This window comes from Pezoporus wallicus, unplaced genomic scaffold (genome assembly GCF_028554395.1).
Source record: "Pezoporus wallicus isolate ANWC-B61680 ecotype Strahan unplaced genomic scaffold, APGP_CSIRO_Pwel_v1 scaffold_11491, whole genome shotgun sequence".
NCBI classification, from domain to species: domain Eukaryota; kingdom Metazoa; phylum Chordata; class Aves; order Psittaciformes; family Psittacidae; genus Pezoporus; species Pezoporus wallicus.
This window is the reverse complement of record NW_026642649.1, coordinates 4,123,067-4,138,104: the sequence shown is the minus strand read 5'-3', so window position 1 is coordinate 4,138,104 and position 15,038 is coordinate 4,123,067. Positions and strand designations below refer to the sequence as shown.

The 15,038-nt window shown below is 51.6% G+C and overlaps 1 protein-coding gene and 2 non-coding genes across 3 annotated transcripts; all 3 read left to right on the top strand.

Moving 5' to 3' along the window:
* The first annotated feature begins 229 nt into the window (after positions 1 to 229).
* LOC130611077 (40S ribosomal protein SA) lies at positions 230 to 4,475 on the top strand. The gene is made up of 7 exons (XM_057431468.1): positions 230 to 289; positions 544 to 711; positions 1,220 to 1,338; positions 2,557 to 2,802; positions 3,735 to 3,863; positions 4,068 to 4,236; positions 4,329 to 4,475. The coding sequence occupies exons 2-7, from the start codon at positions 579 to 581 to the stop codon at positions 4,421 to 4,423; spliced, it is 891 nt and encodes a 296-aa protein (XP_057287451.1). The 5' UTR covers positions 230 to 289; positions 544 to 578; the 3' UTR covers positions 4,424 to 4,475.
* Positions 1,923 to 2,082, top strand: LOC130611188 (small nucleolar RNA SNORA62/SNORA6 family). Its single transcript, XR_008975188.1, has one exon. It is a non-coding gene; the product is annotated as a small nucleolar RNA SNORA62/SNORA6 family (small nucleolar RNA).
* LOC130611189 (small nucleolar RNA SNORA62/SNORA6 family) lies at positions 2,883 to 3,041 on the top strand. Its single transcript, XR_008975189.1, has one exon. It is a non-coding gene; the product is annotated as a small nucleolar RNA SNORA62/SNORA6 family (small nucleolar RNA).
* Positions 4,476 to 15,038: the final 10,563 nt, after the last annotated feature.

Below are 15,038 nucleotides of genomic sequence, written 5' to 3'. Positions count from 1 at the left end.
TGATGTTAAGGTCCTTTCCAACCCAACCATTCTACTACCTTCAAGCAGCTTCTCTTCCCCAGGCTGCACAGCCCCAGTGCTCTCATCCTGCCCCCATGCAGGAGGGGCTCCAGCCCTGAGCATCCTCGTGGGTCAGGACCGGGACCCGTCGCTAGGAGCCTCCTGCCCTAGCAACTCCCGCCCCTCCCGCGGCTCCTCATTGGCTGGCGGCGCTATATATAGCCGTCACACGGAGCCGCCCGTCCTTTTCGCTCCGCGCCTGCTCGGGCCTCCATACGGCGTTGTCAGTGTGAGTGCGGGCCGGCGGTCGGGGCGGGCTGCGGAGGGGCTCCGGGGGGGTCCCGGGGCACCGCGGGGGTCCCCAGGAGCCTCTTCCCGCGGACCTCGTGGTGCCGGCGGGCGGCCCTGGCCGAGTGGCGGGGAAGGCCGAGGCTTGCGGGAGGCGGGCGGCGCGGGCAAGATGGCGGCGGTGGCTGAGGGGCCTCGTGTGGCGGTGAGAGGCGGGGGTCCGCGGAGGGCTGAGCGCGGTGTTTGCCCGTACAGGTTCCCCGTCGTCGCTTCCAAAGGGAAACCCCACAATGTCCGGAGGTCTCGATGTCCTGCAGATGAAGGAGGAGGATGTCCTCAAGTTCCTCGCTGCAGGGACCCACCTGGGAGGCACCAACCTTGACTTCCAGATGGAGCAGTACATCTACAAGAGGAAAAGCGATGGTAAACACGGGGGGTGAGCGGCTCCGTGGGCGCAGCTGAGGAAAGAGCAAGGTGCGAGTGTTTGAGCTCTTTAGCGGCGTGTCCATGGCCTGAAAGGCACAGGCGTTTCTTACCGATGCAGTCAGTTTATCCGGAGAAGTAGAATGAAACACGTATTTGATAACTTGCTGAATTAACCACAGCTGCATTTGGGCACTAAAGATAGTTCTTGACTATAGTAACAAAGCAGTTTTAACGTCTCACTAGTGATTTCTGCTACTTGTTTGCAGTGTTCTTCAGTCTGTGCCTGTTAAAAGGGTGACGTTCATATCAGGCCCTGGTTCATGTTGATAGATGTCTGAAGTGTTGCATCCGTCATGTTCATAGGTTGCTTCCCACATAAATAGCTTTCCAGTAATGGAATTTTGCAGTAACCACAGCCGTGCAACAGGTTTAATGGCAGGAGAGTGCTGCCCTGTTCTAGGGTGTTGTATCAGCTGGTTGCTCTAAAGCATTTTGTCACCTATAGGTATTTACATCATCAACTTGAAGAGGACCTGGGAGAAGCTCCTCCTGGCAGCCCGTGCCATTGTTGCCATTGAGAACCCAGCTGATGTGAGCGTCATTTCCTCTAGGAATACTGGACAGGTAAGGATGTGCGTTGGTCATGAAGCCTGCAGTCTTGGCACCAGGACTCTTGGCTGCATCACTGCCTGCCAGTGGCAGTTTAATGGTGAAAGCAGCACAGATTCTGACCCTGAAAATGTTTTTTTTTGTGTGTGTTTCTTATGTTGCACTTGCAGCTTGGATCAGTTGAAACCCACGTCTCCTTTCTGTAGTTTAGGGCATTTGGTAACTTTGTTCATATACTCTAGGTGCTTCGTATTGGTGGTCAGGCCGCCGGTGCTCCCCTTGCTCTTAATAATTCTGTGAGCCATTGCCACTGCTTTTTGGGGACAATAAGTGCTTGATACATGCTTTTCCAAGGAAATCATTTGCACTGTTCCTGAGCAAAGTGGAGTAACTGTGCTTTTAGTTTCCTCTAGATTCCTAGCAAAAACGTGTCAGAGAAGGGGATACAACGTTTAAGTAATATCCAACTGCCCTCTGACGTTTAGCTGTGAACTGAGTTTCTTTGTATCAATGTAGGTGGTGCCACAGATATTTAAGGGAGATTGTGGATGACATGGGGTGGGTTTACAAAGGAAAAGCTTGGGTTCACATGGGATTGACCTGCACACTGTTAAAGCTTGATGCTGAGGTCAGTTTTTGGCCGGTGAGCTCTCAAGTGTCGGAAGTGTGCTACAGCAAATTGCATGGCAGGGTGTTCGCTAACGCCAGGAGAGGGGCTCCCTCTGTGAGTGGAGTTTGATAGTAGGCCCTGCCACACGCCCGAGGAGATGGTGCAGGTGAGTAAGCACTGCAGATTTCATGGGCACAGCAGCAGTTTGTCTGTATTTATTACTGAGTTTTCCCTGTGGTTACGCTGCTAGATAATGGAAAGATGTAGAAATAATGGAAGAAAATCAGCTTTTCTTCCTTCATAAGTTGTTTTCTCCCCCTTTTTGTGTTTTCATTATGAGACTATGGAGTAGACCATGCAGACTTCAAAAAACCACAGGGTTTCCTATCCTGAATTCCTGCTTTGCTGGCGGATATGATCTTTATAACACCTGGTGCTGGCATAGCCATTTTCAGAAGCATCCTTATTTTGTCCCATTCTGAGCGCAGAGCTGGTGGTGAGCCCTGATTTTACCCAGGACTCGAAACAAACAGTTCAGCTCAATGTTGTGCATGCTCACACCTGGGTGGGTGGCTCGAAACACAGTTTTCATGCTTCACTCTTGACTCTGGTCTATTTTGCAGCGTGCTGTTCTCAAGTTTGCTGCTGCCACCGGGGCTACTCCTATCGCTGGACGTTTCACCCCTGGCACCTTCACAAACCAGATCCAAGCAGCTTTCCGTGAGCCACGACTCCTGGTTGTCACAGACCCCCGGGCTGACCATCAGCCCCTGACAGAGGCATCTTATGTCAACATCCCCACCATCGCGCTCTGCAACACGGACTCCCCGCTGCGCTACGTGGACATTGCTATCCCCTGCAACAACAAGGTAGAGGCTTTGTAAGGGTTGCCTTGTGTCTCACTAGTTAAGGCCTCTTGCAAGCGAGCAGGAGGGAGAGGGTGAGGAGATCTGCACACAGTTGGAGCTTGGAGCTGAGGCCTGTTTCTGGCCAAGGAACTCTCAAGTGTAGGACGTGTGCTATAGTAACTTGGCAAGACTTTGTACTGGCACCAGGAGGGTCTTTGTGGCCCAATGAATGAAGTTTGGTAGTCACTCTTGCCACAGTCCATGCATATGAATGAATGCTCCATCCCTGGCAGTATTCAAGGCCAGGCTGGACAGAGCCTTGGGTGACACGGTCTAGTATGAGGTGTCCTTGCCCATGGCAGGAGGGTTGGAACTGAATAATCTTAAGGTCCTTTCCAATCCAAGCCATTCTGTGAGAGAGACGTGCTGAAGAAACTGCTCAGAAACATGACCTTGCCAGAAACCACCTGAAAGTCTAGGAAGATGGGAAACTTACCTTTGATCTCCATCTAGATGTCATTCACTACAACTTATGTAAGCCAGTTCTGAGCATGTTTTGAGATTTGCTCATTTAGCTGACTTTTCTATTCATTTTAGGATGTGATGAGCATAATCCCTGTCTTTTGGATAAGATTCACGTGGGTTAGCGAGCAGTAGGAACTCCATAGCAGGAGAATTGCTTCAAGCAATGCTGGATACAGCAAATTCAGGTGCTGACGATTTGAACTGTGCTTTGATTCCTGCAGAGACCTGAAAATGTCACTGGGAACTCAGCAAGTTGCCTTTTCCTGAGTCCCCAGTGCACAAGTCTGGGCATTAGCAAGTAATGTCTTTCACTTGCCAAGTAAGAACCTTGGATTTGATGCACGGAAGTCTTGCTCTTTCAAAGAAGAAAAGGTGTTTTGGAGGTTTTAGCTTTGCAGCAGGTCTTATACCCTGTTCTCCTGTTCCAGGGAGCCCACTCTGTGGGTCTGATGTGGTGGATGCTGGCTCGGGAGGTCCTGCGCATGCGTGGCACCATCTCCCGTGAGCATCCATGGGAAGTCATGCCTGACTTGTACTTCTACAGGGATCCCGAGGAGGTAGGAGATGTGTCTGACGTGCCTTGCTTGCATGGTGCTCCTGCCCCATGTCTGTGCCTGCTGTTAGAGACAGGCTGTGCCAGTATCATCACTGCACTTCACATTGGAAGGTGATGGTTGGTTCACTGTGGTGCCTGTTGTCTGGTCCATGTAGGGTGGTGAGGTGTTTCTGGGAGACTTAGGCTGTGTGCTCTTCCATTGCAGATTGAAAAGGAGGAGCAGGCTGCTGCTGAGAAAGCAGTTACAAAGGAGGAGTTCCAGACGGAATGGACGGCCCCAGCTCCTGAATTCACTGCTCCTCCTCAGCCTGAGGTTGCAGATTGGTCTGAGGGAGTTCAGGTCCCATCTGTGCCCATCCAGCAGTTCCCCACAGGTCAGTTTGGGGGGTGGCTGTGGGAAGTAGAGGGGCTGTTGCAGGGGGTGGGAAGAGCTGTGCTGTACTAATTGTTGGCTTTGTAATTGCAGAGGACTGGAGTGCCCAGCCTGCCACTGAGGACTGGTCAGCAGCTCCCACAGCTCAGGCAACTGAGTGGGTTGGCACTGCCACGGAGTGGTCCTAACTTCAGTCCTGCTGTACTGCAAGGGAAATAAAGACTGGTTTAATACACACCACACACTGCTGTCTTAAACTGGCAGTACATGGGTAGTGTGGGGCATGGTCTATGGCCAAGGGTGGTGGAAGCTCTGTGCCTGCCATTGCACGTGTCCCAGCTTCCACCAGGCTGCAGGGCATCCTGTGGCCCGCTGAGGGTGGGTGGATGGAATAGGGAGGAGAGCCCTGGACTGGGAGCTGCTCCCCTGATGAAGCTGCAGTTTTAGCACCGGTGTCACCGGTTCCTCCCTCAAAAGTGCTGCAGTAATCCTCAGAAAAAAAATATCAAAGCCAAACCAAACACCTTTTCCCCCCTTAATTCTTTGATTTTAGTTATTTTGGGGGAGTATATTTCTGTGATTAATAGCTATGATGGAGGGTAGACCCTTTACCAGGAGAAATGGGATTGGTTAGAGGTGGAGATGGGTTCAAATTGGATGTGCTTACCCATGTTGCTGTGATCTGGTATTCTCCTTGCACTCCCTTTGGCCATGTCAGTCAACCTGTGAAGAATGTTCTCTCTTAGCACATGTGCTCATTTCTTTTACTGTAACAGTGCATATTAGCAGTAAAAAGCCTAAAGCAACCCAGCTATGCTGTTGTGCAAAGGGAGCTGACCTGTTGGCATTACCTATTAGATGCAAGGCAGCTACAGATACTGTTACTTAATGCACAGCTTTTATCTGAGAGGCACATGAGCGCTTCACTGTTTGGCCCTAAAAAGGCCCTTCCCATTCTGTTTGCCAGCAGCACAAATGTCACCCGTGGTGCTGGGCTGCATCAAAAGCAGCGTGAGCAGCAGGTCGAGGGAGGTGATCCTGCCCCTCTGCTCTTGTGAGACTTCACTTGCAGCACTGTGTGCAGCTCTGCTGTCCTCAGCATAAAAGGGACAGAGCTGTTGGAGCAAGTCCACGCAAGGATGCTCAGGAGCCGGAGCACCTCCTGTAGGGAGACAGGCTGAGAACACTGGGGCTGTTCAGCCTGGAGAAGAGAAGCTGCGTGGAGACCTCAGAGCAGCTTCCAGTGTCTGAAGGGGGCTACAAGGATGCTGGAGAGGGACTCTTCATCAGGGACTGTAGCGACAGGACAAGGGGTGATGGGTTCAAAGTGAAACAGGGGAAGTTCAGGTTAGATCTAAGGCAGAAGTTCTTCCCTGTGAGGGTGCTGAGGCACTGGCACAGGGTGCCCAGAGAAGCTGTGGCTGCCCCATCCCTGACAGTGTTCAAAGTCAGGTTGGATGGAGCCTTGGGAGACATCATCTAGTGTGAGGTGTCCCTGCCCGTGACAGGGGCTTGGAACTGGATGATCTTAAGGTCCTTTCCAAGCCAAACCATTTTGGGATTCAGGTGTGTTTCTGGCACATCCTTGAGCCTTTCTCCTGGCACCCAGCAGTGGGCAGCTGCTTCCTGCCACCTGCGGTTGGTCACTGTGTGTCAGGGGATGGTGAGATCCTGTTCGCTTTGAGACCCTGGGTGAGTGCTGTAGCTCCATTGGGCACAGTGGCTGCTGATGCACTCCCCAGTTCTGAGATTGCCCAAAATGATACCCTCAGATCTCTGCACGTGGAATCAGAATTGCCTCTGGGGTGACTGGGGTGGGGTGGAAGGGTTCCTTTGACAGGACCTCTGCAGGGGGGATGGATAGCAGGCCTCTGGAAAAGGAGGCAGCTTTGGCTGCTGCAACAGAGCTCCTTCGCTTCCATTGCAGGAGGGCTCTGTTCCTAGCATGCAGGGGCACAGGGGAGGAGAGAGGGATCTTTATGTGTTTGGGTTGGTTGAATTGAGCTAGGTATGTTTTTTAGGACAGCCTTTCTCTCCCACATTTGGTCACAGCAGGAGCTACCTGGTGCTGCTGAGCATCACAGAGCCCCTCTGGAGAAATGAGCCGTTGAGGACAGTTTGCTATGATGTGATCCGTGGGTCTCGCATACACACGTGCTTCCTAATTCCCTCTCTAATCCGTGTGCCCGCATTCACAGATGTTCCTTTTCCTCTCCGGTCATTTCTTTGCTCAGATAATCACTTGGCATTTTTAGTACTCGGGTATTGTGGTAGGATTACAGCAGGGCTTTTTCTCTTCGAGGAGGCAAAGGGCTTTATGCACAGCTGAAGACTCGGCTCTGTTTGCTTGATGTTCCACTCTTCCCATCTGCAGGCTGGTAACACTGATCTGCCTTTACCCTACTCTACCCAGAGAGGCGGTGGATGAACCATCCCTGGAGACACTCAAGGCCAGGCTGGAGGTGGTCCTGGGCACCCTGATCTGGTTGAAGATGTCCCTGCTCATTGCAGGGGGTTGGACTTGGATGAGCTTTGAAGGTCCCTTCCAACCCAAACCTTTCCATGGTTCTATATTTGCCTTTTGGGTCTGAGCTAGGGGAGGATGACCCTACCTGCCTGCCGCTGCTCTCGGACACGGGCACGTTAACAAACATGGGCCCCCGGGGGCAGACAGCCCTCGGAGCGTCGCTCCCACCTGGCAGGTATCAGGAGGATGATGATGATGCGGGGCTGCACAGCTGCCAAGTGCCGGGGTGAGGATCGTTTCCAAGGTCCCAGTAGATGGGGCTGTTGTTCCTGGTTTGTCCGCTTTCCTCCGCTGCAGGACAGAGGGGAAGGACGGCCAAAAGCTGCTTTGTAAGCACACCTGAGCCTTTTGAGGTGACTCCCTGCCCTCCTAAACACCCCAGCTGCTATTTAGTGCTGCAGGAGCGACTTCACACCACTGCAAAGCCCCTGGCTGTGGGGTCTGATGCATCTTCAGCGCCTGGCTCCATCTCTTGCAGTGGGAGCGGGGCTGGTCCTGCTGAGGCTTGCTGTGCCTCTTGCCTGGCTTTTGACTTCCCTGCAGCAGGATGGTGCCACCCTCTCACAGGGATCCAAATACACTGTTTGTAACGAAAACCCCAACCAGGACTCTGTGTTATTCTCTATGTGTCTGGGTGTTAAACTTGCCTCCACGCTCAGCTGCTTTTAATTTCCCTAAGGGAGCAAGTGTGGGATGCTGCTGGCTTTCAGTGCAGAGCAATACAGTGCTCCTAGATGAAGATGCTCATCCATCCTGCTTGCCTTACTGCTTCCAGGATTTCTAGAGTGGCTTGTCCCTAGTACCCCCAAAGCTCACAGGTACCCAACTTATTGCACCCTTTGGCTTTACCTATATAGGGAAACATTAAGCAGCACATGTAGAGGGGGAATTGGAGTGTGCACCATTTTCCTTCACTTGTTGTTTTGCTTTTAGAGGCTCTCATCTGAGAGGCAAGATCACCCTCAAGACCAAGCCACCAGCACTTGCTCAGCAGTGCTTCTGAAGGCTCCTTTGTGCCACAGCTTGCTCCCAGCTGGGTAAGGTTTTATGAGCCTCAGGGGTGAGGGGCTGGAGCATCTCCTCCCCCTTGCTCATAAGGAGTGGGGTGGAGTAGGAGCGAGGAGGGTGTTGGCTTGGTGGGGCAAGCCCCCTTTGACTGCTGCAGGCAGCTGATGTTCTCCATTCGCAGCTTGTGTTTCTGTATTCCAACCTTTGGGAAGCTTTGAGCTTGGTTTTTAGTCTTGATTTGGTTTGTTTAAGCATGACCTGGATCCCTCCGTGACTCCCAGGATGCTTCTGCGCTTTGTTTCAAACCTTATTTTCCCCTCTGAGAAAGCAGCACATCTGTGGTTGTGTTCCAAGAGGAGAACTGGGATTTCAGGAGCCACACCTCGAAGAGGGAAGCAGGAACTCCATTAGAATGTCCCATCTGAGGCCTGTGCTATGGAATCCTGCAAGTTCCCAACGCTCAGGTTACCAGCGCTGCGTGGTACCCAGGTGGGACAAGCGCTCTGTTGTGCTCACAGACTGGCCTGTGCTGGTTCTGCTCCCCTGGGATCTGGGATCCAGAGGTTGCTCTGTTAAGTAAGTGCCAACCTTTTGTGTTCATTTAATCTTTATGTTGACTCTTCCACTGGTGCAAGGGTATGGATTGACCTTCCCTCCTCGTGTCCGTTGCGGGGCAGCTGTGTTAGAGCAGAGCATCTCTTGGCTGGCTGCGGCTTGGGAAGAGGCTCGGTGTGCACGTGGGTGCTCGTGTGCTTCCCAGGACACAAGGGCTGCTGTAAGGCCCTGCTGTCTTCTGGGACTGTGGCTTCGTGATTAGAGACTCCTGGGGCTCTCCTGCTAATAAGAGCAATGAGTGCTTCCCATGGGGCAGTGGGACCTGGAAGGGAGCAGGGGAGGAACCAGGCACCGAGCAGCCACCTCTTTCCTTGTTGAGGCTTGGGGTGGGCTTAGCTGTCGTGGTAGGTGCTCAAGCAGTGCGTTGTTTCCCCCTCCTCTATCTGGCCCTGAGCCCTCCCATTACCTGATCTAAAGAGATCTGACAATAACCTTCATATTCTGAAGCTCCTAAACATCTGCTTGGGCACTAAAATACTCACTGCTGCTGCTAGCCAAACACCCCCCCAAACCAACCCAAAAGGCCCATATGTGTGAAATCTTTCCCAGTTAAAGGGAGGTTTGGATCTGCAGCCTTTTGCAGAAGTAGCTTTGGTTTCCCTGAGCAGCTTTGCTTTGAGGGAAGGAGAGTGGGGACAAGGGGAGGACACAACAGCCTGGGATGCTTGTGCAGCTCCTGATCCCTGTTGGAATGGGTTACTATTAATGTCCCACCTCCCACTAGCGTGCTCTGCACGCTGTGATGCTTTGCCCTCCTCGAGCCGCCCAGGTAACGGTGCCACGCTGCTATGGTTGCTCTTATTCCATCCTCAGCTGAGCTGAAGCTATTTTTTCCCCTTCCCACGTTGCCTGCAGACAGGCAGCACTGGCAGCCTGTGCAAGCACCACTGGGTTCCCACCAGAGGAGCTCTCCTCGCCTCCGTTCCTGCTTTAGCATCCTGCCGCTGTAAAGCTCCTGTGCAGCAGAGGTGGGCGCAGGGCTGCTGGGTTCTAACCCATCTGCTGGGGCCAACCCCCCTGTAAACTGGGTTTAATGATGCTCAACCCCAATCCAGTTCCCCTGGGCAGGAGCTCTCCAGCATCACTCTCCTGCCTTGGGTGGTCTGGTCGCCAGCAGGGTGAGGGAGGAGATGCTGCCCCTCTGCTCTGCTCTGGTGAGACCGCACCTGGAGCGCTGCATCCAGCTCCCGAGTCCTCAGCACAGGAAAGACGTGGACCTGTTGGAAAGGGGCCAGAGAAGGGACAGAATGATCAGAGGGATGGAGCAGCTCTGCTGTGAGGAAAGGCTGAGAGAGCTGGGGTTGTTCAGCCTGGAGAAGAGAAGGCTCCAGGGAGACCTTGTTGTGGCTTTTCAGTACATAAAGGGGCTATAAGAAAGATGGGGAGAGACCTTTTAGCAGGGCCTGTTGCAACAGGACGAGGGGTGATGGTTTTAAACTAAAAGAGGGAGATTCAGGCTGGATGTGAGGAAGGAATTCTGTACAGTGAGGGTGGTAAAACACTGGCACAGGTTGCCCAGAGAGGTGGTGGATGAACCATCCCTGGGGACATCCCAGGCCAGGCTGGATGTGGTTCTGGGCAACCTGATCTGGTTGAAGATGTCCCTGCTCATTGCAGGGGGTTGGAACTGGATGAGCTTTGAAGGTCCCTTCCAACCCAAACCATTCCATGAGGTGGGAGGGATCCTCTGTGATTGCCCCTCTCCTTGGCTGCTCTGCCACCATTGGGTGGCTTTTGCCCTATGGCCTTCCCATGAGGGTTTGATGGTGATGGTAGCTTTTGTCTACTGGGAGATGGCATCTGTCTGTCCATCCCTGCGTGCCTATAGGCTCTTCTCCCTCTGCTGAGTGCATGGGGAAGGTGGGTATTCCTGGGCAGCACCACATGGCACCCATTTCAGACTCTGAGACAATGCCCACCACTGGGTTTGCTGGTCTATAGATGGCTGAACTGAAGGGGACCCAGGGAGCTGGGCCCTGTGATTGGAAATGAAGGCGTGCAGCAAAGCCAAGCCTCCCTGCATTAGCTTTGTGTTGGTACAGACCATTAAAACACGCTGCTGACTTCTGATTCAGCAATGGTGACTGTGTTGTGCGAGGAATGGGCTGGTATTAGAAACCCTTGGTTTCCAGAGTTGATTTTTCCCCTGAGGAAAAACTGTATCCGAGCATTTGTGAGTGCTGAAGCCTTGGCTGCAGATGAAACGGGGCTGCCCCTTGTCAAAGGACGAGCTGCTGCCTTGGGGCTTAGGCAAGCAGCAAGAAGAGCATGATGGAGAGAAGAAAATCCCCATGGCTGTCAGGCTGCAGAGCTGATAGTGCTGCAGGCAGCATGAACGGGAACTGGGGGGATCACTCTTTAAAGCTTTCTGGTGAGCACTTCATTTCTGTTGTCAGGACATTGGTGCTTGGCAGAGCCATGGTTTGGAGATGGAGTAAGGTCAGGTTTCAGATGTCCCCATTCAACCTGCTTTGGTGGTAGCAAAACCAGCTGATATTGTTGTATAGAGGGGTCTGAGCATGTTGGGGTGCAGAGAGAGGTGGGCAACCTGCTGCACCCATAGCCTGATGGGGTCTGCAGGACATCAGATGGAGTTTTAGTGCATCTTCACCAGCGGGAAAGCCACGGTGGGGATGCTGAGCAGTGCGTCTTGTGGGGTGGGATAGGCTGCAAACACACGGTCTCCATCACCAGGCATGGTCTCTGGGCCTGAGGAAACGGCTGTTGGTTGTGTTCCTCGCCTGGATCCGATGGTGGAAGTGTCTCAGTGGGTGCTGGAGCCAGTGGCCCCTATCCCTGTGATGGCTGTTGTGGTGCCTGGAAGCTCTTTGTTGCTGAGAGGTTTCTTTAGATGAGATGTGCGGATGATGCCCCTCCTTGGCACCTTGAAAGAAAGCAGAAATCCCTCCCCAGAGCTCTGGTTTGCCAATTGGTATGACTGGTATGAGGAACCCCATGACTGGTATGAGGGTGTAAGCGCAGGGTCAGCTACAGGAACGGATGAAAGAGGGCTCAACACAATAGTCTTGTCTGGAGCAAGCGAGGCCATCAGAACAGAATGCTGTCAGCAGTGGTGGTGTGCAGTGCTTGTCCCCTTTCTCTCCCGGCAGAGCTTCATACAAGCTCCCTGGAAATGCAGGCTCAGCTCTTTCAAAGCTCTATTTTGGAAGGAACTTAGGAGTGAAAAGCTGATTTTTCTGCTTTGGAGAAGCCAAGGCCTCGATATTATGCTTCTGAATGCAAAGCCGCTCTATTCTTTGCATACACATCAGATATTTAGGCCACTTTTCTGTCTTTATGAGCAAGCCTGTTTAGCGGCGTCTACTGTTTTCCGTTCCCTATGAGTACGGAAAGCAGTTTGTCTCGCACCACAGCCAAGCACAGGATGAAAGGGATGGGCGAATGACCCTCAGAGAAGTGTGTGTGTTGGCATCCCTTTCACAGCTCCGCTTCAGCCACGTGTGTTTTGCACAGCTGTCCTTTCGGGTTGTCCTTTCGGTGTTGCTGAGATGCCTGTTCATGAGGAGCACTGCGCAGATGCTCAGTCTTTCCAGGCTAAAAACTGATGCCCATGGCAGTTGCCTGCTTGAAAACAAGGCTTCAGTGTGAAGAATAACGAAAGAATTCCTATATAGATAGAGATAGAATATATTGCTATCTATGTATTTATATGTAGGTATATCTAAACATAGATGTTTCCTTGGTTTTTACCAAAACCTTTTGAACACAGCATTCCAGCTGTTGACTACTCTAATGAGTTTGTGGAGTTTAACCTCCAGTTCATAGAATCACAGAATCATAGGATAGTTTGGGTTGGAAAGGACCTTAAGATCATCCAGTTCCAACCCCCTGCCATGGGCAGGGACACCTCACACTAAACCATCTCACCCAAGGCTCTGTCCAGCCTGACCTTGAACACTGGAGCGTTCACAGCTTCCTTGGGCAACCTATTCCAATGCCTCACCACCCTAACAGGAAAGAACTTCTTCCTTATATCCAGTCTAAACTTCCCCTGTTTAAGTTTGAACCCATTACCCCTTGTCCTATCACTACAGTCCTAATGAATCAGTATCCCTTCGGAGACTGGAGGGGGGCTATAGGGAGGCTGGGGAGGGACTGTTGATGTAAGTAACTGTTAAATAGGCTCAAAACTCAGAGAGGCAAATAATCAGTTTTGGTTAATATGAAGACCAAGGGTTGGCATTTTTACACCCTTCACAACTGTTGTGCTCTAACAGAGAGCCCTCTTGTGAGCTGGAGTTGGGGAAGACGATTGCCACCAGTCTGCAGAAATCATTGTCTAGCTGATACCAGCACCCTTGTATCCTGAAGCCTCTGAGCTTGCAAAGATACTGATCAAGGAGTGAACCTAATGTGTAATAATTAGAGATGAGCAAACCTGGAAAGATTACTTAGCTAACGGGCAGCTGTGGGCTCCAGAGCAGACAAAGGCTTTGTAAGGCTCAGTATTATTGCAGGTCTTGGGGGGCTTGATTCAGAGAGCATTCAAATCCTTCAATGGTTACTTATCTGGTTTAAGTCTGCTTTTCAGGTCTTCTAAATCGGCCTCGAGTTCTCTATGGCTTCTTCATAATCTTCCTCATTCCCTTCACATTCCTTGTGCAAATAAGTAGATAGTATAGAGTCATGTTCTCTCCTCCTCTTCCGTGGGTGCACACACGTATGCACATGCAAGTTTTCAGCCCCTTTCTGTTTTCTTGCAGAGGTGAGTGAGATCTGAAGCCACATCTCCTCTTTCCAAATCATGTTTTAATGGGAGATGAGGAGCTAAGAGGAGGGAAATCCTATTCCTCATTATGCAGCCATTCCCTAGGGTACCGGTCTGCAAGGCAGGCTGGCTGGGGTGCAACCAGGGCACTGTGTCATTTCTATGACATCCTTATGGATGAGCAAGCTGGCAAAGCTCTCTCCCAGCTTTCTGACCTATGTTTTCTATGGACACGTGTGCAGAAGAATAGGGACAACAGCTTCTTTCTCCCTCAAAAAGCCACCTCCTGTCTGGTTTGTATCCAGTCCAGTGGCTGGGTGTCTCTGCAGACAGAGGTGCAGGGGAGGCAACAAAACCGTGCTGCATCAGCAGCTCTCACAGCAAAGAGGCAAGACAAGACCTTCTCTGTGAGACCCAGCTCAGGGAAATGTCCTCTTAGTTCCTATGGGGAATCAGCTGTCCCAATACTTTGTTGGTTTGGACCCAAAAACCAGAATCCTTTTCCCAACCTGCCTTAGGGGTCCTAACTGGACCCCTTTACCCAGCTCCTTTTGGTGGATATTCCCAGACTGAAGGTCAAATGCTCTGTGCTCTGTCAAGCCATACAGGAGGGGAATTATGTTATCGAGTTTCCTGTCCTGAGCATATATGGCCAGACTTGTGGCATTTAGTGGGAAAATTCAAGGTGAGAGCATTTAATCCCAGCTCTCCCAGCTGCAATGGGATTGCTGCTGGCTATACATTTGGATTTGGTTCTGCTGAAGAACAGGAGTTTGTTACACAAAAGTTCATGGAGGAAAACACATAGGAAACCATTCCCTGATTCTATAGGTGATCTAAGCTGTCCCAAATGAGTTTTTGTCAACAACAGGAAGAAACTGTAGATGTAAAAGAGCAGACCAATGGAGAGAAGTCCTGCATGGAGTCCTGGGAAGTTCTGTAGATCTGGAAGATGTGATCCTCAAATTGTACCAGAAATTCCTAGCTAGTTATAATCAGAAACTAGGCCAAAGCACTTCTAGTCTCTTAGTTGTGCTGGGTGGTGTTGCTAGATTGGGAGGATCCCATCAATGCAGATGAGCATCTCAAAGGTGGGTGCCAGGAGGATGGTGCCAGACTCCTTTCAGTGATGCCCAGCGACAAGACAAGGAGCAATGGTCATAAACTAACACACAACAAGTCTCACCTCAGCATGAGGAAGAACTTCTTTACACTGAGGGTGTCAGAGCACTGAACAGGCTGCACAGAGGGGTGTGGAGTCTTCCTCTCTGGATACATCCCAAACCCTCCTGGACACGTTCCTGTGTGACCTGCTCTGGGTGGCCCTGCCTTGGCAGTGGGTTGGAATGGGTCATCTCCAGAGGTCCCTTCCAACCCAAATGACTCTGTGGTTCTCTATCTAAGGACTGAAATAATGGTGCAAGCTGTCAATGGACTATGAAAAGAGGAGCAAAGGAGGAGCCTGTGGAAAGCAGGGCTGAGGTACACAGTGGGCTTGGAACAAAAAGATAAGTTTGGAGGTGGCAGGCTGGAGGAAAGCTGTCATGACGGACAAAATGCTGCTGACAACACCTCCTCCTGTGCTGGTCTAGCAGGGCTCCTCCACTCCTAGTAGTGGCTGCCATGCAGCTGGACACAGACACTCATATATACTTAATTCCTCAGGTAGAGGGACAGCAAAAGAACCCAACACCCTTTGTTGAGCTGACACATGAACTTGCACTACTTTTATTAACTCAAGAAGCCTTTGAAAGGACTGGCAAGCACTTGCACCACCAAGTGAACTCACCGTGCTGCTGTTAGTGGCCACAGGGCTCTGTTCGGTATGTAGCAGCTCAGCAGTGCCACAGCTGATTTTCATCCTGACCTCCTCCCATTTCCTCCGTGCTCAAAACCAGCACAGCCATTGAGGGTTACAACTCCA

Coding starts and splice junctions, on each gene's coding strand:
- LOC130611077 (XM_057431468.1), top strand. CDS start 579: ATGTCCGGAGGTCTCGATGTCCTGCAGATGAAGGAGGAGGATGTCCTC. Junction 712..1,219: donor CTACAAGAGGAAAAGCGATG/GTAAACACGGGG, acceptor TGTCACCTATAG/GTATTTACATCATCAACTTG. Junction 4,237..4,328: donor CATCCAGCAGTTCCCCACAG/GTCAGTTTGGGG, acceptor TTGTAATTGCAG/AGGACTGGAGTGCCCAGCCT.